General features: G+C 37.7%; 1 protein-coding gene across 1 annotated transcript; it reads right to left on the bottom strand.

Moving 5' to 3' along the window:
- Nucleotides 1-15606: 15606 nt before the first annotated feature.
- Nucleotides 15607-25894, bottom strand: LOC131164690 (ABC transporter G family member 29-like). Its single transcript, XM_058122081.1, has 23 exons — nucleotides 25669-25894; nucleotides 25102-25560; nucleotides 24011-24220; nucleotides 23723-23807; nucleotides 23208-23367; nucleotides 23021-23097; nucleotides 22754-22807; nucleotides 22207-22297; nucleotides 21056-21357; nucleotides 20126-20724; nucleotides 19873-20033; nucleotides 19515-19624; nucleotides 19186-19339; nucleotides 18923-19090; nucleotides 18641-18816; nucleotides 18155-18487; nucleotides 17767-18057; nucleotides 17561-17644; nucleotides 17334-17467; nucleotides 17005-17232; nucleotides 16691-16862; nucleotides 16206-16460; nucleotides 15607-16109 (listed from the first exon to the last, which is right to left on the bottom strand). Exons 2-23 carry the CDS (start codon nucleotides 25518-25520, stop codon nucleotides 15837-15839), a joined length of 4536 nt encoding a protein of 1511 aa, XP_057978064.1. The 5' UTR covers nucleotides 25521-25560; nucleotides 25669-25894; the 3' UTR covers nucleotides 15607-15836.
- Between the last annotated feature and the right edge of the window lie 410 nt (nucleotides 25895-26304).

Genomic DNA, 26304 nt, shown 5'->3' with positions numbered 1-26304 from the left:
CTGACTCTAACCCATGCATACTAACATTTAATTTCCTGCTCTCTAACATTTAATTTCCTGCACCCTAACTTTTAAATTCATGTATACTAACATTTAAATTCTTGTATGCTAACATTTAAATTCCAGTATACTAACTTTTAAATTCCTGTATACTAACTTTTAATTTTTTGTATACTAACATTTAATTTCCTGTATACTAACCTTTAATTTCTTGTATACTAACATTTAATTTCTTGTATTCTAACTTGCATACTAACACATGCTAACTTGCATACTAACATTTACTTGTATATTACTTCCTTTACACACATTAATGCACACACATTTTTGCATATGTTATTTAGACATTAATGCACACACATCTTGCACATGTTATTTGCACACATTCATACACTTTCACATACCCACATGCATATACACATGTATTCATGCATGCATGCATTGCATCATCACCCACGACTTCATTCATTCATGCACACGCATACCTACCACACGTCATGCATGCATGCAGGTTCGTTATTGTGCATGCATTATGCATGTCATTGCTTGCTCATGCATGCATGCATACGCATGCCCATTTATGTCACACATGCATTTCTATCCTCACACATACACACGCATTCATATGTATTCACATACACATGCATTCATGTATCCATGCATGCATGCATGCAGGCATTCACATACACTTACATGCACGTGCATACACATGCAAACATGCATTCACGTACACATGTATATACATGCACGTAACTCTACACATTCACATAATCACATGCATGCATGCATTCATATACACTCACACACACACATGCATGCATTCATATAGACTTACCATGCACATACATATACGTTCACACGCATGTACATGCATGTAATGCACATAATCACATACTCATACACCTGCATGCATGCAACCCACTTCATGCATTCCAATGTCACCCATGACATCATCACATAGGCCATTGTCCATTCATGCATGCATGGCACAAGTATTCTAATCCAGGTCTTATATCATGTCATTATTCATGCATGCATGCATACGCATGCCCCTACATGCGCCCATCCATCACATATCATGCACACATGCATAATCATTCGTGCCTCATACGCATACGTATATTCATGCGTCGGTGTCATTGTTCATCCATACATGCATACATGGATACATGTGCATGTCCGTTCACACACCAAGCACGTCCATGCCCTTCCATGCATTGCATCATTATTCATCATGGTTCATTCATTCATACATACATGCATAAATGTGCATGTCCACTCACATACCATGCACATGCATGCCCATTTGTGCCTTACATGCATACCCATATTCATGCGTCGATGCCACTGTTCGCATGCAGACATGTGCATGCTCATTCGCATTCATGCACACATACACTTAGGCATTTTTGATATCGCCCATGACATCATCATTTGGGTCATTGCTCATTCATGCGTGCACGCGCATTCATGCACATACCCACGCACATGCATGCTTACTTGTGCCTCACATGCATACGCATATTCATGTGTCAATGTCACTGTTCATTCATGCATGCAGGTATGTGCATACACTCATTCATACATGTGCACATCATCCATGCATGCACGCACATTCATGCATGTACTCATTCACACACGTGCACATTTATGCATGTACTCATTCATTCACGTGCACATTCATGCACGTACTCATTCATGCATGCACACACATTCATGCATGTACTCATTCACACACGTGCACATTCATGCACGTACCCAATCATGCATGCACACATTTATGCACGTGTTCATTCATGTATGCACGCACATTCATATTCATGCTCATTCATGCATGCACGCACATCGGTGCACATACCCATTTATGCATGCACGCACATTCATGCGCATGCTCATTCATGCATGCACGCGCGTTTGTGCATGTGCTCGTCCATGCATACACATAGTCTTGCATTCCTACTAACACGTGCATCATGCATCATTCATGCACTCTAGCATACACCTGAACACACAGCCCGCGCATTAGGCAACGCGTGTTGATTCATGGTCTCGACTAAGATCTTAAACTAGTTTTCCCCTAGACCGGTCGACGTTTGACTAGTCCACCATTTTCGGAACCGGTTCACGCCGGTTTTCTCCATTTCACTTGTATATTATTATTATATTCAAAAATTCACAAAAATCACAAAATTTTCTGAAAAATCCAAAAATATTTTCATACTTTGATTTTCATGGTTTATTTTGTGCTATTTTGAAGCTCGGGAAAAATCGCAAAAAATCACAAAAATGTTTTCACACTTTGAAAAATCAAAAAAATATTTTTAGGTCTAAAAAATCATTTTCATCCCGAACAAACTTCAAAAACCTCCCAGAATAGTATTTTCCTACTTAGAGAAACCTATGGATTTTAAAACCCTCGGGAGCGTATTTTGTACCTTATTTTTTTGATTTTCCATCCCGATGATTGCAACCAAGGGCATAGACTCTTCAGAGTATTGGATTGCCCTGGTTATGAGGGAATACCTATATAGTATTTTCATTCTTTTGATTTTTTAAAGGGAGTAATTTCAACAGGCTTATTAAGTTTATTTCAGGGATAATTTTTTATTAATCTGGTACCATTCGTAAAAAGGGCGCGTAGGAAGTGCTAATACCTTCTCCTCGCGTAACCATACTCTTGAGCCCTATTCTAGTGACGCAGACCGATTCTACCCATAACAGGATAGAAATCAAGTGTTCTAACTGTCGCGACGTCTCGGGAGCGTGTGTGCCCCGGGCGGCGGAATTGAAAATCAATTTTAGTTTTCAAGGAAAAACATGGAATGTCGGAGTCGCCACTAACCTTTTAGTGTGGTTAGAACACGTGATTACTACCCCGTTAGGGGTAGAATGGGTCTATGTTACTAGAGTTGGGCTCGGGAGTTCGGTTACGCGAGGGGAAGGTACAAGCACCCCCTACGCACCCGTTCTTACGAACGGTACCTAATTAATTTGAAATTATCCTTAAGTTAATCTAATAAGTCTTTAAATTACTCCTTTTTATGAATTTATAAATACCTATGAAAAAATAAATAAATATATATATATATATATATATATATATATATATATATATACATATATTCCCTCAGAGCTTAAGGTACGTGAAGCCTGAAGGCTCATACCCCCGCAATAAAATCATAGGGATTAAAAATCAAGAAAATATTTTATCAAAATATATACCATAGTACGTATAAGAAAATACTAAAAATAGTGATAATATTATTAATAATGATAAGAATGATAACGTTAATAAATAATAATAATACTAATAACAATACTAATATTAATAATAATAATAATAAATATAATAATAGTAATAATAATAATAATAATAAATGACAATAATAGTGACAATAATAATATTAACAGTAACAATACTAAATATCATTAACTAATAATATACATATTTAAATAATATGATATTTATCTTAATATAAACACGCTGTCCAAGATATGCACAAGACATACATATGCTAACAATTAATTAAGGAAAACAAATCGAATTTAAAATATGTAAACTAATAAAACGGGCAAGAAAATAATTGAATTTATGGAAACAAGTTAATTCTAGAATTAATAAGTACCTATTCAATATGGCAACTAAAATTAACACACAACCTTAACTATACAAATATTAAATATAATGTGAGTACAATAATGACCAAAAACCCTAAGTACATAATTTATATGGAAGCAATTTCAACCCTAAAAGTACACAAAGATACTATCAAGCGATCAAAACCCTAATAAATATGAACATGACATAATCCAAACTCTAAAAAAAATGCCTAAACCTTGATAATGTGAGATACTTAAAATCCTATTAAATATAAACATTAAATAATCAAGACCCTAACGATACTACTACATGATAATGAACCATAGTATATGCAACACAAAATAATAAATCATAATATTATATAGATAAGTACAATGACAAACCGTAATAGATATGAATATGCATATATGATAACAAATCAATATGAAACAATGAGCCTTAATATGGAAACTAATAAAAATCTTAAAATATGCTTAAATAATAACATAACATAATTACAACCCTAAATATTAATATGCCAAATATGAAATAAACATTAAATATGTCCAATAATAATAACACTTCATATGAACATTAAGTATGACGTACAATAACAAAAACCCTAAGTATGTAAATATCAAACAATAACGCCCTTTAGTAAACAAGTACAATAATAACAACTATTCTATATACATCAACATTAAACATGCAAAAATAACAAAAGCGACCCTAAATATGACAATTGAACATTAAAATAACTATAATAATAAAAACCTAAAACATGAATAATAGACATATGAACACATATTATAACTTTAAGGATCCTACAATAATAATAATTGGATGAATGCAAAAGGTTAATATTAAGAAAAAAAAATCCAACTATAAAAATTTCACAACCATGATAATAAAACAATTAACCTATAGAACAAATACAACAACAAAAAAATCACCATGAATATTAAATATTAAAATAAATATAAAAACCCTATAAAACGAATGGTACTTATGTAATAAAAACAACCTAAGCATGCCACATGCATTTACAATGAAACCAGACATTAGAATAAGTCAAAACCAAGAAATAAACCAAACAGGGAAGAAAAAGAAAAATAAAGAAAGAAAATAAAAAATTAAAAATATTGGTGCACGTGTGTGTACTGATGGCATGCATGGGGAATTACCGTGGGGGGTTGCCGGGAGTTCCAGTGGCCTGGAGGAGCAGTGGTGCTCGGGTCTGGAGGCCGTGGCTGCGATGGTGACGGAGAGGTGAGGCCTGTTGTGGCAATGGGTGGCCGTGTTGATGGTCGCAGCAGAGTTGCAGAGGCAGGCTGGAGGTTCAGAACCTTCCCGGGTGTTCTGTGGGTAAGCCGTAGCCACTGGTGCCGCCGGAATGGTGTAATATCAGCAAGGATGAAAGCGGGGCTGCTTCACTGCTGTGTGTCCAGTTGCTTACCGGCGTGGTGGTCGGCGTGGATGAAGATGTGGTGGCTATTGCCAGCGGTTCCCTGTGCGTGAGGTGAGGGTGGCCTTTGCTGAGTCGCCGGAGAGAATGGAGAGGACTGGTTTGACGACGCCGGGGTAGGTGCAGAGGCTATGTTCGGCTGCTCTGAGATTTGTTGCAGGGTGAGGACGGAGAAGAGAGAGACGACAAGCAGATGGAGATCGATGATGGTGACTGTGTGGCAGTACGGAAGGTGAAGGGGCCGTGGAGCTACTAGGGGGTCTGGAACGGTGAGTTTTGCTCGGATGGGGAAGATGAACGGAGATGGGAATTGCAGGGAGCTGCTGTGAAGCCTACTATGTGGCTGTGGAGTGTTGCAGAGATTTGCTCGGGGCTTGGATGGCTGTAGAGGGTAGTCTGGTATGGTGAGGATGAAGGAAAGGAGCAGCGGCTGGATTTTTTTGTTTTTTTTCTTTTTGGCTTCCCCTCCTGTGCGCAACGCTCCCCGTGCTTTATAAAAAAAAAAAATGAAAACCCTAATACAACCTACCTTCTTTGATTTTCATTTTTCTTTTTTTCTTTTTATTTTATTTTTTCATTCTTATGGTAATAATGAAAAAGGAAATAATAATAATAATAATAATAATAATTATCATAATAATATAAGTATCCATAAGATAATAATAATAAAAATAATACTACTATTAATAGTAAATAATAATAAATAATTATGGTAAAAATAAAAATAATAAAGATATTATCAGTAAAATAATAATAATAATAATAATACTAATAAAAATAGAGTAATAATACAAAAAGTAATAATAATAACAATAATAATAATAATATATCAAAAATAATAACAATAAAATAAATGGAAAACAAAAATAATTATAGTAAAGTAAAAATAAAATAAAGATAATAAAAGTACTAGCAATAATAATAAAAATAAATAATAATAATAATAATAATAATAATGATAATAAAAATACTAGCAAAATAATAGTAAAGTACTAATAATGATAATAAAATAATAATAATAAAAATAAGGTAATAATAATAATAATATAATGAGAAGGGACTCCTTTGTTCTATTCGGCTAGGGCAAAAATAGGGTGTCTACAGCTGCCCCTCTTTGCAGGCTTAGTTGCTTCAATATAACGATGAGAACTCTCCTACGTTTTTGTAGCAACAAGCCTGCAAAGATAAAAGACACCTATTTTAGCCAAGCCATTCAACTCCCTATGGCTTTTCAGGTTAATCAAGATTTGTTTATTTCTACCAACCAGAGACGATCTGCACTGAATGTAAGAATCCAAGTTGAGGTACACAGGGATGGCTTACTGCGAATGTAAGAATCCGAGCCGTAGGGACATGATGATCCAGCCATGGGACACAATGATGGCTTGCTTTGAATGTAAGAATTCGAGCCGTAGGGATACGATGATCCAGCCATGGGACACAATGATGGCTTGCTTCGAATGTAAGAATCCGAGCCGTAGGGACACGATGATCCAGCCATGGGACACAATGATGGCTTGCTTCGAATGTAAGAATCTGAGCCGTAGGGACACGATGATCCAGCCATGGGACACAATGATGGCTTGCTTCGAATGTAAGAATCCGAGCTCTAGGGACACGATGATCCAACCATGGGACACAATGATGGCTTGCTTTGAATGTAATAATCCGAGTCGTAGGGACACGATGATCCAGCCATGGGACACAATGATGGCTTGCTTCGAATGTAAGAATCCGAGCCGTAGGGACACGATGATCCAGCCATGGGACACAATGATGGCTTGCTTCGAATGTAAGAATTCGAGCCGTAGGGACACGATGATCCAGCCATGGGACACAATGATGGCTTGCTTTGAATGTAAAAATTCGAGCCGTAGGGACACGATGATCCAGCCATGGGACACAATGATGGCTTGCTTCGAATGTAAGAATCCGAGCTGTAGGGACACGATGATCCAGCCATGGGACACAATGATGGCTTGCTTGGAATGTAAGAATCCGAGCCGTAGGGACACGATGATCCAGCCATGGGACACAATGATGGCTTGCTTCGAATGTAAGAATCCGAGCCGTAGGGATACGATGATCCAGCCATGGGACACAATGATGGCTTGCTTCGAATGTACGAATCCTAGCCGTAGGGACACAATGATCCAGCCATGGGACACAATGATGGCTTGCTTTGAATGTAAGAATCCGAGCCGTAGGGACACGATGATCCAGCCATGGGACACAATGATGGCTTGCTTCGAATGTAAGAATCCGAGCCGTAGGGATACGATGATCCAGCCATGGGACACAATGATGGCTTGCTTCGAATGTACGAATCCGAGCCGTAGGGACACGATGATCCAGCCATGGGACACAATGATGGCTTGCTTCGAATGTAAGAATCCGAGCCGTAGGGACACAATGATCCAGCCATGGGACACAATGATGGCTTGCTTCGAATGTAAGAATCCGAGCCGTAGGGACACGATGATCCAGCCACGGGACACAATGATGGCTTGCTTTGAATGTAAGAATCCGAGCCGTAGGGACACGATGATCCAGCCATGGGACACAATGATGGCTTGCTTCGAATGTAAGAATCTGAGCCGTAGGGATACGATGATCCAGTCATGGGACACAATGATGGCTTGCTTCGAATGTAAGAATCCGAGCCGTAGGGATACGATGATCCAGCCACCTCAACTAGTAACAAGGTGTGAGAGCAAAGTCGGGAAAATTGTTAATCTATTTGGAAAATGCACTTGGGGTAAAATCCGAATGTCAATGAATGAATCCCCTTGTCTTTGGGATCTATTGCCCTAGTTCAAAATAAATCAATGTGTGTCTGGGATCAACTTGCCCCAGTTTTTCAAGTAAATCAACATGCGCTTGGGGTCAGTTACCCCAGCTCATAATTAAACACAACAGGAATCTCTCTATCAAGGATGTCAAATAATCGTTCGAAAGCTCAAGACAAGTGTGAAGGGTGCTCTATTGCTGCTTGTGATGTTAGAATGCAATGATATGCTGTTATATGTATGCATGTTGCTAACTTATAATGCAGTGATATGTTGCTATTGATATGCATGTTACTAACTTGTGATTATATGTATGCATTTTATTTTTTTATTTTTTTATTTTTTTTATGTAATGTATGAACGCACAATGGCAATGCATGAGATGTATGGTAATGCGTGAAATGCATGACAATGCATGAGATGCATAGTAATATATGAAATGCATGACAATGCATGAGATGTGTGGTAATGTGTGAAATATAGGGTAATGCATGAAATGTATGATAATACATGAAATGTAGGAAATGCATACAATGGATGATAATGCATGAAATGCATGGTAATGCATGAAATGTATGGTAATGCGTGGAATGCATGGCAATGCATGAAATTTAGGTGATGCATAAATTACATGGCAATGCATGAGATGTATGGTAATGTATGAAATGCATGACAATATATGAAATTTAGGTAATGCATGAAATGTATGACAATGCATGAAATTTGGGGTAATGCATGATAATGCATGAATCTTTTCTCCCAATGCGCTTGTGATCAATGACCTCATCTTTGGTCTCCACATGAAGCTCGCCATATTTAAATGGATCTATAACTGGCCTTGGCTTAATCTTCTTTATTCATCCAGTCATGAAAGTGATTGACTCAGCTTAAATGAAAATCACAAAATCTGCCTCAGTTGAATGGACCTACAGCTGATCTTGACTTTGAATTCATATTCCAATCTGATAAGAAAGTGCTTGAATGGGACCTACTGAGACTCAACTCGAAATTTGCCCCAGTTAAATTCATCTACCACTGATCTTGACTCTATTGTTAGATTCTCTTTTGAACTTGACATAACATTTGCCCCAGTTTGATTGCTCTTTCTCCACAAGGATCTTCTTTATAGAAATTTTTGGTGATTCTGAAACTCTTTGACTATCCATCCTCTTTTAATGCTCTAAAGAATAAGAAGAGTTCCTTTTTTTTTTTTTTTGTGATTTTAAGGAACGAGGAATGATTATACAACTATGACGTCAACTTGCTAAATCAAAAGGTCATCTGCACAAAATAAATGTTTTACCATGTTTCAATGCTATTATAGGAAAAAATTCATACCAGTATTCAAAAGTCATATAACATTGATTTCCCAGCCTAGATGACTGTCCTTCTCTTCAACTGCCCCAGTTTCATCAACTCATGCTTTGATCTCAAGATGGTCTTTAGGACTTGGGACGAAACGTAGGCTTAGGGATGTAGGATTTCAGAATAAAAGAGAAACTAAGGCTCAACAATACCACCCCAAATAATGTTTTATGCCCCCAGTTCGAGTTGAGGCGCTTTTGCAAGATGTTGACCGAACTTGTTATTTAAACAAGCTGCCTACGTACCTTTTCAGGATCAGGTCATTACGTAGTTCAGACTCAATATTGAGTCTGACAAATCATTTAAGACAACAATGTATACCAATCTGGTCAGGACTTTCATTTGGACCGTAATGTAGGCTAAGGATATGGGTTAAAAAATAAAGGAGTTACATAAGGCCCAAAATCATCAATTTCATCAAGGGTAATTTAGTCAAAGATCACATATGTAGTAAGTCCCTTATTCTCTTTCTTCTTCCTCTTGTTTTTCTTTTTCTTTTCTTTCCCTTTTAATCTTTCCTTCTTTTACTGCAACTTTCACTTTTCCTTTTATAAAGGAATCTTGTCTTCATTTCCATTTGAACTTCAATTGGGACCAATCTTTTAAAAACTGCCCCAGTGTGGGGTGTGATCCTTTGACAGGTTAATCAAGAAATGAATCTTTCAGGCTCAAAAGTGGTTTGCAAGAGATTTCTTCTTTGACTTTCTTTTGGGTAGCAGAACAATGGCTTGTCATCCTTTTGGTAATGACTATTGTCTCAAATGATTTGCCAAACGCTAAGGGACCTAAACCCAGGTTGGATTTTTGGTGATCTGACTTTTAAGAAAAAGCTGGTTTAACATTCAGGCTCAATTTGGTTAACAAATGATAAATCAATGTTTGGGTTCTTTTTAGGGATAACTGGTCAGCCAAAGAGGGTCATCCATCATTTGATCAAAACATGAGTGATTAATTGATAGGAAATTATCATAACAGCGCAGCCACTTTGTTGAATTCCTTGGAAAGTTGAAAAACTTCTTCATAACATCTGAATTCAATGGTTGTTTCATCCTTTAACATCTCTTTCTAGCTTATGAACACTGGTAATATTACTTTCACTATTCCGGCATGAAACATAAGCAAACAAAATTTGACAACTAGACTTATGATGCAAGTGAGATAACGAAATGCATATTTATTGAATATAGAAACTATTCCGAGACACAAGCGTCCACGGATTACAAAAAGCAAATGACAATGGAAAACAAAAGAACATCAATTGAAAAGGATTAGAAAGTCAAAAGTTCGGTACTTCATCACTTTAGCCTCGGCGGATAATGACTGAAACCATTGATTTTGGGAAGCTCCCTGATATGTCAACTACTTCCTTCCTCGTGTTTGGGCAAAGGATTCCCCTGGACTCTTGGTTGCTTGTCATCAAAAGCTAACCATCCTGCGTCTCTTAACAATTGCACCTTATGCTTGAAAGCCCAACAGCGGTCAATAGTATGGCCAGGAGAGTTAGCATGGTACTCACAACGAACCCCAGGATCATACCATTGGGGAGGAGGGTTCGCAACGGGCATCCCAGGGATTGCAGATACCATCCCCTTTTCCCACAGCTGAGGAAATAATTCGGCATATGTCATGGGAATGGGGTCCACCCTTCGGAAGTTTTTGGTCACAAACCTGTCTTGTGTTTGCTGATTCGGTGGACCAGAGTGAACAATCTGGGGCCTTATGCCTGTATGCGCCGTTTGATTTACCATGGGCTCAAAATCAAAGTTTCTCTTGGGCCATTGGTTCCCACCTCTGGTATACTGATTCTTCCAATTAAACTGCCCCTGTATCATTTGTGCTTCTTCCTCCTTCTTCCTATTAGTCCACCTTTTGCCTGAACTGATTTCCGAGCCACTATCCTTGACTAGGCCTGCCTTGATATCACCTTCAATTCTTCCTCCCGCAGCCACAATGTCCATAAAATCATGGGGAGTTGCTCCACGAAGATGTGTGCTGTAAGGGTCTTTTAATGTGCTCACAAACAAGGAGATGGCCTCTCGGTCACTCACCGGGGGGTCCACTTGGATCGACATATCCCTCCACCTATAAGCATATTCTCTGAATGTTTCAGTGGATTTCTTCTCCATCTCTTGTAGAGTCATTCGATCAGGCGCCATTTCCGTCACATGGTGGTAGTGAGTGATAAAGGCACTAGTCAAGTCCTTCCAAGTGCGGACCCGAGCCTTATCTTGTTGAATGTACCAACGGATAGCAGACCCGGTCAAACTGCTTTGAAAGCAATGCATCATTAGTTTTTCATCGTCCGAGTAAGCGGCCATTGCTTGGCAGTACATCACTAAATGTGTTCGAGGGCACCGGGTCCCGTCAAACTTTTCAAAGAAAACAAAAAAGAACCATGGTGATGTAACTTCAAAAAAATTTAAAAAAGAAAACAAAAAAAAAAAAATGAGGTGAGATTAAAGTAGAGTTTCCTCTTCCCTCTTGTTGAATATGTAAACCATCTTTCTCTCTCTTTATGAGTGTGCCTCAAAGATGGATCCCTCATGATCTCCATTGTCTACCAAAAATTCCTCTCCCCCCCCCCCCCCTCCTCCCCTTCACTTTAGTCCCTTATTTAAAGATAAGGGGTTAGGATTTTTTATTTTTATTTTTTTCAAAAAAAGAAATGTTGTCCCAAGAGTGTCTTTAGAGATAGGAAAAATTACTTCCTTATCCCTTAGAGTGCTTGGAAACACAGTAGATTTGTTTAAACCAGAATATTAAGACTCAATATTTGTATTGTGTCCTATTTAAATCTACACATACAAATTCAAGATTTGAATAGCTTTCGTTACTTCGCTTTTTTGCTTGCCATTGTTTTAAAAACCTTTTAAGTTGTGTTTGATTTGTACAATACCTATGCATAAGAATAGGTCAATTTTCTTATCATAAAGCAAACAACAAGGCAAAATTATTAATAATAAATAATTATTTCCAAATTTTAAGAGTCTAATATTCTTCTAATAAGACCTACTCTCTCTCTCTCTCTCTCTCTCTCTCTCTCTCTCTCTCTCTCTCTCTCTCTCTCTCTCTCTCTACCAAAAATGGACAACTTACCAGCAAACTTGATTAGTACCTCAATCATGAATTTGAATGACACTAGTAAGTTTGACAATTTTCTTAATCATATATTTTAATAAACTTTGGATAACCTCTAGTGCCAACCTCAACACACCAAGGCACAACTTCAGCCACAATGAACATTCAAGGCTGTGTATAAGGAAAAAAAAAAAAAAACACACACACACACACACACATACACATAATTCAGAGCAAGCCAGTTTCAAGTATCAATGTATCTCAGGTGAGAAATGTAGAAAAAATTTTCTACACATAGCAATACTGACTAGTTGAAAAGTTCATTGACTAATTCTAAGTAAAATGTCTGCATTTATCCTTTTCTTTACATTCGATATATGATTTTTCATTCCAAATAACATATTTAATAAGTACCAATTTTGTATGTCTTTGTGTTAAATTAGATTATAGGAAGGTCACTTCTTAGGCCGAATCATACCCTAGCAAGATTGCCCGTTTTCATTTAAAAATATTTAAAATTATAAAAAAAAATATTATATGCAAAATGTGTATGTATATGCAAATACATACATACGCATATAAAACCAAAGCATATCTCAATGATTGGGTTCCAAAACCAAAGTGAACCAATCTGAAAAGTATTACATATACATATACATACAAATACACATATAGATATATGTACATACACACATATAAGTGTTAAGTGTTAGTTATATTTAATAATTTTAAGTAATTTTTAGATATAAATGAGCTGTCCTGAGGGAGCATATATCTTGACCTAACTCAATTGCCATTCAACACATCTATTACCATTGTTTAACACAAAGATGTTACACAAATACAATATTCTTGCTTTTGTGAGACATGTCCACTTGAATATCCCTCATGGCATTCATGTTGTTCTTTTTCAAAGATTTAGATTCATTTTAGAAGGAAAACTAGTTGAAGATTAAAGATGAAAAATATTTTTACATAGTCAACAACACTTAGTTTTGTTACTTAAATAAGAAAAACATAGTCAATAGAAGTCGGTTGAATATGAGCTATCATTCCACTTTGTACCATATCAAATCTTGCCTGTGAAACACCAATTCTATTGAGTAATATTATCTTTCATGGGCTTGTATCATTAGAAGCTTACGTGACAGGATTGGGCTTGATCAAGCTGGTAGGACTCACTCTGCTTCACCCACCCTAATCCTATCATAAGGGTCTATGATGTTACAAGTCCATGACACTCAGCCTTTCCCATCCTATATGTGATTATTGAAAGTGACTCAAGAATTGTTATTGATTGGTTTCGGAAAGGTAGATGTATCTTGTGGTATCTTTTGGATTTTTGGAAGGACCTCATGGTGGAGGTAGAAGGAGTGAACTTCATGGTGATCCATCAATATAGGGAAGGCAATAATGCGACTAATTTTCTCGCTAGAGAAATATGTGATTATTGAAAGTGACTCGAGAATTATTATTGATTGGTTTCGGAAAGATATATGTACCTTATGGTATCTTTTGGATTTTTGGAAGGACCTCATGGTGGAGTTAGAAAGAGTGAACTTCATGGTGATCCATCAATATAGGGAAGGCAATAGTACGACTAATTTTCTCGCTAGAGAAAGAGAAATGGGAAACAATGTCATCTACGAAAAACAATATCTTTTACCACATTCTCTGAAAGGTATCCTTTGGATGGATAGGTTGGGTCTTACTTCCCTTCGTCATTAGTTCATCCTCTCGATTTTTATTTGGTTGGTTTAGAATTTTTTATTTTAGTTTATTTTATTATTTTTATTTTTGCTATGCCTATTTAGATTTGTTTCTTATTTAACTTTGTTTAAATTGGTAGTCCTATTTTGATTGGTTGTTGGTATTGTTTTTGGAAGATCTTTAATATCTTTTTTATCTGTAATCTCTCAATGCTTGTCTTGTAATCACGATATTCCTCCGTCAAAAGTGAGGGTATATCAATAAATAATTGGAGGTGCCGCCCTCCATTTGTTTTTTGCTTTTTTAAAAAAAGAAACAAGTGCTACAATTCATGTCTCCAATTTTGAGCTTATTGCAAAATTACGTCCTAAGATTATGTTATACACATAAAAAATACGGAAAAAAAAAATAGAGAGAATCAAAATGGAGAAGAACACAAATTTACGTGGTTCAATAATATGCCTATGTCCACAAAGTCATTGGACAATTTTCACTATCAAATGAAAACTATCACAAGATTTTAATCGTCAACTATAATGTATGTATATATAGTCCCGAATGAGAACCTCAAAATACTCTCATGTAATATTATAATTACATTGTATCCTGGACACCCCCGCCTTCAAGTGAATAAATAGTAGATAAATAAAATTATATAAAACTTAGGAGGAAATTTGTAACCGCCTTCAAGTGAATAGCCCTCTGCATATAAGTCACAACTCAACAAAGTTTGTTCTATCCAATTCTCTTCTCTTGTATTTTGCTTAGGTGCCGCACTGTTGAGTTTTTTTTTTTTTTTTTTCATATTTGTTACCAGGCACAAGACCTTGAGCTGATAATGATTATGATTATGATTCTGATGATGATTTTTATTATTATTATTATTATTATTATTATTATTATTATTATTATTATTATTAACCCTTAGGAGAGATGGCTTTTGAAAAACAAATATTCTTTGGTAATCTAAGATTAGGTACCTTAGTTGGGAAAGTAGTTTCTATGTGGCACCAAGGGAAATGTATCATACAAATCATTTGACACTCACTATTCAGAAAGATAGGGATCTATAAAAGCCTCATAGGTTCCTTGAAAAGTGAATGCAGAAATAGACTCTAGGTTGGACTAACCTCTCATTTTTCATTTGAAAATTGAATCCTTCCCATCTCTCTTTAACAGGCCCATTGAGCTAGAGCTATATAGGGAAATCTTCTATCTTCCATTTCACACACTTTTCCATCCCTTCTACTTTGATTGCCTGTTTGATAGGAAATGAGATGTAAGGAAATAAAATTAAATTTTTCACTTGATTTTGTTATGCTATCTGTTCAAATTTTCATTCTATTCTTTTTCTACTTTATTCCATTTCAAAAACCAAATATGAGCATGTAGACTACACTTCCAATATGAGCCTCAACTCAACAAACTTGTTAGACAATTACCATTGTTGGCGCATTCTTGTTTCGTTCGTTTAGTTTTTTAAGCGACAAATTTTAGGGAGGAGATGGAAACAGAAAATAATGCAGTCTAATTCTATCTTGTCTGCCTCCAAAATCCTCTGATCAGAATTTGAGGGGAAAAACTAAAAAAAGAAAACAAAAAAATGTACCATGGAGCTGTAAAGTGAAAACAGCGAGCACTGATATATTTCCCTTAGATCCAAGGACCTCTTTACAGTTGCAAACAGAGACCCAAAAAAAAGGCTCCTCAAACAACCTACCAACTACAAGATAAAATCTCTAGATTCGTTCTTAAACAATTATCACCCTTTCTACGTATGATCATTAATGGCTTCAATTAAATAAATATTTACAAAGAACCATTCTTACTAATAGAAATTAAATTTCTTCTATCTTGTTTGGAAGTTCAGTGCCTTAATGCAGTAGGCATACATGAACGCAAAGAAGGCTGTAAAAGCAACCAAAACAACAGCAACCGGTGCCATGAAATCCGAGCTATACCCAAAATGGTGCTCCACATACCATTTTATAGTCGGGTCGGGCACGATACCTGGCACCTTTATGGTTTCCTCTATGTCACCATATTGTGAAACAATCAATCCATAAACAGTCCATGCCACAGGGCAAATCCAGTAATACCAAATCCACCACTTGGGAATCCTCTGAATTTTCAGAAAATAAAATTGAACTTGTTAGTATGCAAAACTGGTGAAGTCATTATTTTTTTTAAAAAGAAAATGTTTGCAGGAAGAACTTACTGGTCTGGGTATGAAGAAGCCAGAGAAAAGATTGAAGAGTGCATAAAAAGCAGCTGCAAAAATGGCTGCTACTTGGTGGTTTGGTGTGATGGAGACTGTCATCATTCCATAGTATGTGAAATAGAGGAAGGAGAAGAAGGAGACAAAGAAGAACCAGAAGAATTTGGCTGCCGTCCATTGGAAGCTCACCATAGCATACACTATGACTGTATAATATGTTGTTTGGACGAACACATAAGGTATTTCTGCAATTACCTGCATGTTATATAAGCAAAAAAACTCCATCAATTGAATTTTAAAAAATTTTAAACCACAGATTGATGCCATTTTAGTTACCAGCTTGTAGAAAACATGCTCCATCTTTTTATTGATATCTTTAATTATATTTGGGAAAATAATTTGATTAGCTAGAACATCATTTTTATTGATAGCCTTTTACATCTGTTTATATATCTTGTTTGCTACCTGTAAAACCTTTTACTCACCTGTGCAATGGCATAAGGTAATGCTGAATACATCCCAGCAGCTCTTTCTCTATAAAATACAGTTCTTTCGACAGCTACAATTGGTTGAACTGTTGAGCAATTATTGATTCCAACAAACAGAACAGAAGCGTACATGGCCCCAATGATCATGGATAAATCAGTTGACGTCCCCCTGAACCATATAAAAATGAAAAAGTAAAAAAGGAAAATTAGCAAGGATATGGAAGAACTTGATCAAGTTTGCTGCAAACAGAGCCAGCACAGTTCTAATTATTTTTTAAAAAAAAATAAAAGAGAAGGAAGAAGACATGGACCTTTTAGTGCCAACCCTCCAGAATATTGTCCCAACCATGAGGGCTGCAGCCAAGGTGAAGAAATACCTAACAAGGTTATAATCAGGACTCCTCCAATAAGTCCACCATTGCTTCCAAAGACAGGCTTTGAACTGTCCCCATGTGGATTGAGAATACTGAGAGGGAAAGTAAAGGTCTTTTGCTCCTGGTGGTGGTGTACTCAACTCCTTCACTAGAGCCTTGTTTCTTCTGCTTGTATAGCACATAAGTTAGAAACAAGAATTTAGTGCGGCTATAAATAGCCTTGTTTCACAAGAATTTAGTGCGGCTATAAATCTTAAATGACTTACTGAAACAGGGAGGATGATTTGTAGTGTGTGGCAAAATCAATTCCCAGCCGAGCTTCAGCTGCAACTGAGCTCACTTCCAGCATCCACGTTGCCGGGTTGTATTTCTCCTTAATTTTTGGTATGCCAGGAATTGACTGCAAGAAATGAGCAGCAGTGGATTCGGATGTGTTATTTTTATTGATTTTGGCTTTTGGAAATGGAAAGAAAAGTTATTATAAGTGAAATACCTCAAAATATTCAATTATCTTGTGGGAATTCCGGCCCAATGGTCCTGAGTATATCACCTGTCCTCCTCTTTTCATCAGAAGCAGCTGAAGCACAATGTCATACGTCAGAAAGAGGAGAGAGAGAGAGAGAGAGAGAGAGAGAGAGAGAGGGACTGAGGGAGGGAGACAGAGAGAGGGAGTTGCAAAAGAGTTCTTTTTTGTTTTACCTCATCAAAGGCCTCAAAGATATCAATACTAGGTTGATGAATTGTGCAGACAACAGTTCTTCCAGTATCCACAGTGTTTCTCACAGTCCTCATGACAATGGCTGCAGCCCTCGCATCAAGGCCTGAAGTTGGTTCATCCATGAAAATGATCGAGGGATTGGCAACAAGCTCTACTGCTATTGTCAATCTCTTTCTCTGTTCTGTCGACAAACCCGTAATTCCAGGAAGCCCCACTATTGCATCCTTGAGATTGTCAAGCTCAACCAGTTCCATCACTTCATCCACAAAAATCTGAAGAGAATAAAAACAGATAAAAATTATTGTTCAATGGTATTGAAGCTTTTGTCTCATAGTCTATACAAATGAGTTGCAAAGAAGTGTTCTCTACCATTTTTTCGTCATTGCTGACTTCTTTAGGAAGCCGAAGGAAAGCTGAGTAGATCAATGATTCACGAACAGTGACTTGGGGAGAGTGGATATCAGTTTGCTCACAATACCCAGAAATTCTTGCAAAAGTTTCTTGTTTCTTGGGGAACCCAGAAATCTTAATATCCCCCTCGACGTAACCACCAGTCTTTCTTCCCGCTAAAACATCCATCAATGTCGTCTTTCCAGCTCCACTTACTCCCATTAGTGCAGTCAGAACACCTGGCCTGAATGCACCGGTTACTCCCCGAAGTAATTGGAGCTTGTCTTCTGTTACTCCTTGCTCCTTCATTTCCTGTTACCATGGGCAGAGTTCATCAGTTTTGTTAGCTTGTCATTATAATATCTAGTTCTTCGCATTTATTTTCTATATCAAAACAAATAAGTAAATGATTTTACAGGTTTTCAACTGATTAAAATGGGAGTTAAATAGGGAAGAGATTCTTACTGGGGGCATATCCACATAGTAATTTACGGTGTCGAAGGACATGGAGAGGGGAGTAAAGGGAAGAACCATTCCTCTCTTGGGAGCAACCCCATTTGCTGCCTCAAGAGCTGAGTCAGCATTTCTACTCAATCCATTGGGATTGGATCTACTACTCATTCTTGTGATTGCCATTTCTCCTGAAAAATACCAACTCCATATGAGGAACTTTGAAATTGCTGTACCAAATACCAATACCTCATTCAAGAAAAAGATTGGAAAGTGTATATAGTAAAGTTTCCTTACTTGTGTTGTTTCCATCCGAAGAAGATAATGATCGAGACAATGATTCAGCTACTGCATCTCTCTTTGTCTTATTTCCTTTTAGTCTTGGCTCTCCATTTGTTTCTTCTTGGTTAGCCTCCATTTCGCTTGCAGCTTCTTCTGATATTATTGCTTGTGGCTTTCCAAAAGCTGTTATATTGAATGGAAGAACATAAAGGCTTAGTCACCTTGACAATGAGGATTTTCAAAACATTATCACTTAAAGAAAAATTCTCAAAACTCACGGTTTAGGTACATAAGCGCCAGAGTGAAGAGGATATTGAAGAGAATTGTGAATCCCACAAGAGCTGCAGAACCAATCCAAAACCAGTTCCTGTCCTGGAAGACATCAATGTTCTTGAGCACTGCCACGCCCAATTGTGTTACATTGTCTGAAGCCTGCAGAGCAATTGAATTCTGTAAAGGAAACTGGATTTTTGTTGTAAAACAACATTCCTTTTACATGTCCTTGTTTTTATTTCTTTTTCTTTTTCTTTTTCTTTTTCTTTTTTTTTTTTTTTTAAATGGGAAATTAGAGCAAACATCTCATGTACAGTAACGTAAACAGGCTTACCAGTCTATTTATCCACCTCGGAGCAAACATCTCATTCACAGCTATGGCATTATAGCCGTAGGTCATAGGCGAAATCCAGTATCCCCACACCCACCACTTGGGAATTTCACCTGATCATACACATAAATCAACTCCTTGTATCAATTCACCTGCTAAATTGTTCATGAGACAAAGGAAACTGCACAGACAATGCTAATTGTGCATTGATTTCCCACTTAAGAAGACCCAAATGCCCAAATAGTCTCAATTTGAGTCAATTCTCACATTTTTTTTTTCTATATTTTTGCTCCATATGATTCAATTTTTTCACTTTGATCACAATGAGATAATTAAAAGGAACATTAGGTCCGATTCTAACCTCGAGGAACGATAAACCCTCCCAGCAGAAAGACAAGGAGGAGAGTGAGAGCTCCACCAGTGTTGGCTATGATCATAGTCCTGCACACTCCAGCTATGAGCCTAAATAGCCCAGCAGCCATTTGCTGCACCAGAAACACTAGCAGCAGTTGCTTGAAGAACCTGAAAATTTTCACATGAAATAAAGCGACAGTGAGAAAGTTTTCTGATTGTCGACCTGAAAAATCAAAACCGGTGCGCGCATCGAGTGGTACCTGCTAGCCTCAGGAGCGAATCCAATGGTGTAATACGTCATGACAATCCAAACAATGGACTCGAACACGGAAATTGGGACTCGTAGTAGGAAATTGGGGAGGGTGAAGGTCCAGGCGGGGTGGAATCGGAGGTCTCTGTGCTTATAAAACACCGGAAGTCTCGCAATGGTGAGGGAGATCTCGGCGAATCCATTGAACATGTTGATGACGACGGTGAACAGGAGCGCGCCGATGTAGAGCGCGGCGTCGTCTTCGTTTCTGGTGTGCATCTCCGTCCGCAAGAACACCGTGGAGGCGATGACGGCGACGATAATGATCTGCACCGTCTTGAAGACGTACACGAAGGAGTTTCGCTTGATGAGCAGCCATTCCTTGTCAAAGGTTGCCCGGAGAAGCTCCGCTTTGGGGACGGAGTATTTCTTGAAGACGAGGGCGGCCCTGTGGCTCCTGGACTTGTCGTAAGGGAGGGAGAGCTCGTTTTCCACCCGCAGACCCACATGGAACCGCTTGAACCGGGCCGCGAACTCGGCCACTGGTACGTACCGGTACGGTTTGGTTCTGGCGGCCCAATACTGCTCTTGGTCTTTCCTTGAGGTAACCTGCAAGAATTATTACATGCATTTAGCATAACCTCTTGGGCTACAATTCATAATGGACCGAGTTGGGCCATTTAACCTACTAGGCCCATACAATTGACTGGTCTGGGCCGAGGTCTAAAAAAAGGACACGTAAGCAAGCTTTTAAATTTTCACATAAGGAGAAATTGTAGTGGGGACATTGTTCTCTACGTGTCTATGTAGATACTTTCTAAATTATACAATGTGTCATCATCATCTTATACTAATAAATGTATGACTAATTTCGCACATGTCCAACATTTAAAATACAGAGACACGGAAAGGGAGATTCCTTGTATAATTTGATACATACCTCTTGGAGGAAATCGGCGGTCCCCTTTCGCTCAGGGCACTTAAACCCGAAAGTTTGGAAAAAGTCGAGGACTTGGTCTCGAGGGCCTTGATATACAACTTGGCCTTCGGAGAGGAGGATGATGTCATCAAAGAGGTCGAAGGTCTCAGGAGCAGGCTGGAGGAGGGACATCAAAATGGTGGCTTCAGTGAGGTGAACAATTTGCTGCAAACACTTGACTATTTGAAACGTCGTTGAACTATCTAGGCCCGTTGATATCTCGTCCATGAGTAACGTTTTCGTTGGCCCAACGATCATTTCTCCTGCACGTTATCAATCCCAATTAAAGACAAACCTTTACAAAGAAACTATATTAATGTCAAAAACTATTGCATAGCTGGGTAAAAGTCAACTCGTTTTATTCTTTTCGGAGGGTGAGCGGGTGAGTTGGGATTTTATTAAACTAGCTTAGCTAGCTTTTGTGCCCATTGATAGTTGATTCTAAAACACATGTACCCAGCTCTTTGTATTTCTTGGAAAAGCCAATTTCTTTTTTTCATACGTCATTACTTCGTAACAAATGGTAATGGATCATTCTACTTTTTTCTGAATAGAATAATATGATGCTGATATATGGAATTCCGCAAAGTGTGAATGCTAGTCTGAGTCATGAGTGTTTCGTCCCATATACACACAAGGTAGGTTAGGTGATTTTGCTACCAGTATATAATTAGGTACCAGCAGGGCAAAAGTTTGCCAATGCCGGGTTCACCGGTTCTCACTTTATTAGTCAAGGTTGGGCCTACTGCATGCATTCACCAACTCTCCCCCTATTTATTTTATTTTGTTTTTTAGCTTTTACAATTGAAAATTAATTAAATATTTCAACGTAATTAATTGCTTTCTCATAATAATGGGAAATTGGGAAAATGAATGGTTTCAATATTAGTTTGGTTCAGTCGCAGCTTTATGAGTCAAGGGTGCATGCATGGGCCTGGGCCTGGGCCTGGGCCTGGGCCTGGGCCTGCTGCAGCCACCAACCCACTCCCATTTATTTTTTAATTTGAAATTTAATTAATAAATATTTCAGGGTATTTTTAAGTTTCTTTTCTTTATCAAAAAAGAATTAATAACAGCAATGGGAAATTGAGGAATGAGTGAATGAAGCGCACCTGTGGTGACTCGCTTTTTCTGGCCGCCGGAAATCCCCCGTTGCATCTCGTCTCCGACGATGGTGTCCCGGCATATATCCAGTCCCAATATCTGTTCCATTATTTACAACTGCTCATTACTAATTATTACCAAAAATATTCATCATCTTCAACATCATTTCTTTTTCACGAGGTACTGTCTTTTAAATTTCAAATCTTTTTCCTAAAAAAATAATTGTGGAAAAAAGGGCTTACTTAATAATTCAATGCACCCATGTGCTGCTCTTTGACTCAATAATTTAATAATTGTATTTACTCCTCCATGATTAATTAATTTTGCTCATGAAAAGCATTCAACTTCAAGTTTCAACACACCCCCATGTGCCGCTGTTTGGCTACAAGCTATACATGCCCCCTCTTAGTAGTGCTTTGTTAATTTTATACTACTCTAATGCCAGGTCCAAATCCAACTTAATTAAAAATCAATTGGCAATTAGCCAAACACATCCTCACTTTCTCATCTACGGACCCACCATAAAAATATGAATAAAGTGTTTGGTCGACTTACCCTCAAAGTGTAGTCAGTGATGAGACTACTCTCAAGCCCTTCCATAGCTGTTGCCTGAAAAAGAAAAAAAAAAGCATAATGTACAAACTTGGTTAGTACGAAAAGTTAGTATGTGCACGGCCTAAGATTGTGTTTGGGAAAATTAAGTTCAAGCATTAATTGAATTTTATTTTTCTCCAGAAAAATAAAATTGTAGAAAAACATAACTAAATACAATTTTGTGCTAGTAAATTTTCCCTACTTTTTTTTTTTTTTTTTAATACGGACCTTCATGAAGAGATCGACTTCTGGCTCCGGGAAAATTCCTGCATCTTTCTCTCTTCTTGCAAGCTCCGACAGAAGTTCTGTACATATAATAGAACCAATTTAAATTCATGTTCGTATAAGAACAAAGTAAATGGTGATTAATTGGAATAATGTAATTTTAATTTAGGGTATGTAAATATATATGCACCATATCGAGATCCGACGCCTTGACACCTCGCAGAGAAATCTAGGGTTTCTTTAACGGTCATTTCCCCGACGTGAACATCATTTTGACTAATATAAGCAGATGTCTTCTGCGGCACAAACTCGTTGAGTGCGTGCCCGTTGTAAGTTATTTCTCCTCTAACCTGCAAATTAAATATATATTCAATTAATCGGCACTGTTAATTTACCATTATAATTAAATTTTAGATGATCTAATTGCGCATTTATTAGGGGTATGCAGGTGGTTGGTCAAGAAGCAGATTAACACAGAGCAAGAAGTACCCTGCAGGTTGACTCTACGAATTGAATTGACTCTATGAATTGAATTGGGTGCTGAAATTATTGGGCAGAGTAGATGACAGTCGTGGTGATGTGCACTCTACGATCTCCTGTCTTCTTCTTCTTCTTCTTCTTCTTCTTATTTATTTATTGTAATTATTTGTATGGTTGATGAACTGGGTTCATTAATTTGATTGTTGAATTTTTTCGCATACCAACCTTCAGGCTTGGGTCCAACTTTGCGGCCAATGCAAGCAAAAGGGTCGTCTTGCCGGATGACGGTGGCCCCAGCAGCAAGGTCATTCTGGTAAAAAGATTAAGCAGAAAATCAGCAATAATAATTAATTAGACATTAATATATATATATATATATATATATAGATAAAACTTACGGTTTTAGCTATTATTGACACATAATTTATTAAATTTTTTTTATTAAAAATTGTATCTTAATACATTAACATTGTTCCCAATCACCACAGATGAAATTGGGGCTACTGTATATACCTTGAGGGCTTGATAATGCCGGAGGCATCTTTGAGGATGGTAAGTTTGGTGCTCTTGGCCAAGGAGATGCCGAGGCAGCCAAGAGCTGACTCTGCAATGTTGCGGGCTGCGTTTGGGAGGGTTGGAAGTGCTCTGTTCCCTATGTAGCAATCTGCTTCCACCGTCAAATGCTCAAACCTCACTTCCACCGTTGGAAGTTGTATCCCCACCCTTCAATATATTACGCACAACCAAACACATCTCATACATATATAGAGTTAATTTAAAAATGCATCCATGCATGCATGCAGTGCGTGCAGAGTTAGTTATTAATTATCAAATACTAGCTAGGTATCTCCCATTGAAAAACTCACTCCCTAGCTGTCACGACTCAGTTGTGTTAACTCAGCCCTATACCTATACACATACAAACATGCATGCATAAGAATACGACATGTATATATATACGCATACATATAAATTGAGCATATTCATAATTGATTATTAATTGATCATTTGGCCACAGTTGGACATAAGGTTAATTAAACTGTTTAGTATTAAAATGTATTGTCCAACAACAAAACCTACCTACTTGGACAAAATCAACTTTTGCCAAGTTCAGAAGTATGAATTTCAATATTGAACATATATATATATATATATATATATATATATATATATATATATTGGTTTCAAAGATCCAAGACTTACTAGAAATAGATCATATTTAATTTGAACGAACAGTTCAAAAGGGTTAATTTAGTAGATGGAAGTTAATTTAAAACTCCATTAATTCGTTAATCGTTGACATGGACGCTCCTTACAGCAAAGGAAATGGTAGGGAGAAATTGTCATATAATTTTTTTTTTTTCGAAAAACAAAATAGAATTGTTCAACTAATCTAACAAAAAGTAGAAACCCAGTCAACTATATATCTTCAATCATAAGAAATTTAAAGAGCAGAAAAATTATCACGATAGATTAATGGGGTGGAGGTCCTCAGGAATAGAAGAAAATAAAGATAACAAACTTGTGGATGTGGTTATGCTTATGCTTATGAATGTTTTTTTTAAGAGTTAAAACCAGTAAAATAAGGCAAGTAATCAACATACTTATCAATCCTATTTCTGAACTTTCTCAAGAACTTCTCGTTATCCTCCTCTGCAACCCTAAAAATCCGATCGATGAACTCTTGGCGGTCGTTGACGTCGAGCTTCCTGACATCAACTTCCTTCATGTGCACCAGTTTGGCGGTAGTGTTATTAGCCGCCGCAGGTGGGACCCCATTATTGTCCATGAAAGATTTGAAGATGCTAGTTCTGAGGCGATCGTAGGTGGGCAGCTTCTCCAACGCAGCCCACCGGAGAGCTTCCTCGTCTTCGTCGGCGCGAGCGCTCTGTCTGGACCTCGCCGAACCGACGAACACGTCCTCCACGCTCCAGTGCCGCCTACTCGTGCTCCGTCTACTGGAGCTTCTGCTCATGTTCCGACTCATCACCTGCGCTGTGTCCCACACTTTCTCTCCCTCCATTTTCTTCTTCTCGTTCTTCTTCTTCTTCTTATCTTTAGTGCTGAATTCATATAAAATAACGCGCACCCAGATCATTAATTAAAACACAATAACAGAGCTTATTAAAGAGGAAAGCGTGTCAGAAAATTTAAGTAAAGGAAACGCTTACTCGGTGTTATGAAGGATGTGAAGTTCAGCTCGCTATCTCCTTCGGAATTGAGAGAAAGACAGAGAGACAGAGAGAGAGTGTGTTGGAGAATGAATTTTATGCTAACTCCCTGTACTGCAATTACATGAGTACCAACATTTTCCTCTTGAAAATCAGAGAATGGTTCTCTCTCGGGCTCCCTAGTCTCGCCCTCTCTTGTGTAGAGGAGAGAACTGGGAAAGTAGTTGATTTGTAAGGATAAAGCTTAGGGTGTTTATATACACATGACGGTGTAGAGAGAGAGAGAGAGAGAGAAGGGTGGAATTGTAAAGGAAATTTCGGGTATATAACTAATTAAGTAATTTAAAACAAAATAGATAGTTTGGGGACGAGGAAGGGGCCAGAGGGGGTTGGTGTTGGGGATGTGATTCACCGACATGTATTCAAAAATGATTGGCCCAAAGCCAGCCCACTTCCTTCCAAGCTATTCCTTCCTTTTATTGCTTAATTGGCCGAACTTGAAACACTAAAACAGGGACAACCTCAGCTGACTCTCTCTCTCTCTCTCTCTCTCTCTCTCTCTCTCTAATCAAATTTCACCGGCCGGCGGGGCGGCATTTTTATTAGTATCCATCACAGAATAATTTCTATATATTC

The sequence above is a fragment of the Malania oleifera genome, chromosome 9 (assembly GCF_029873635.1).
Source record: "Malania oleifera isolate guangnan ecotype guangnan chromosome 9, ASM2987363v1, whole genome shotgun sequence".
Taxonomy (NCBI): Eukaryota; Viridiplantae; Streptophyta; class Magnoliopsida; order Santalales; family Ximeniaceae; genus Malania; species Malania oleifera.
Note: the sequence above shows the minus strand (reverse complement) of the source record. Positions and strands in the feature narration are given on the sequence as shown.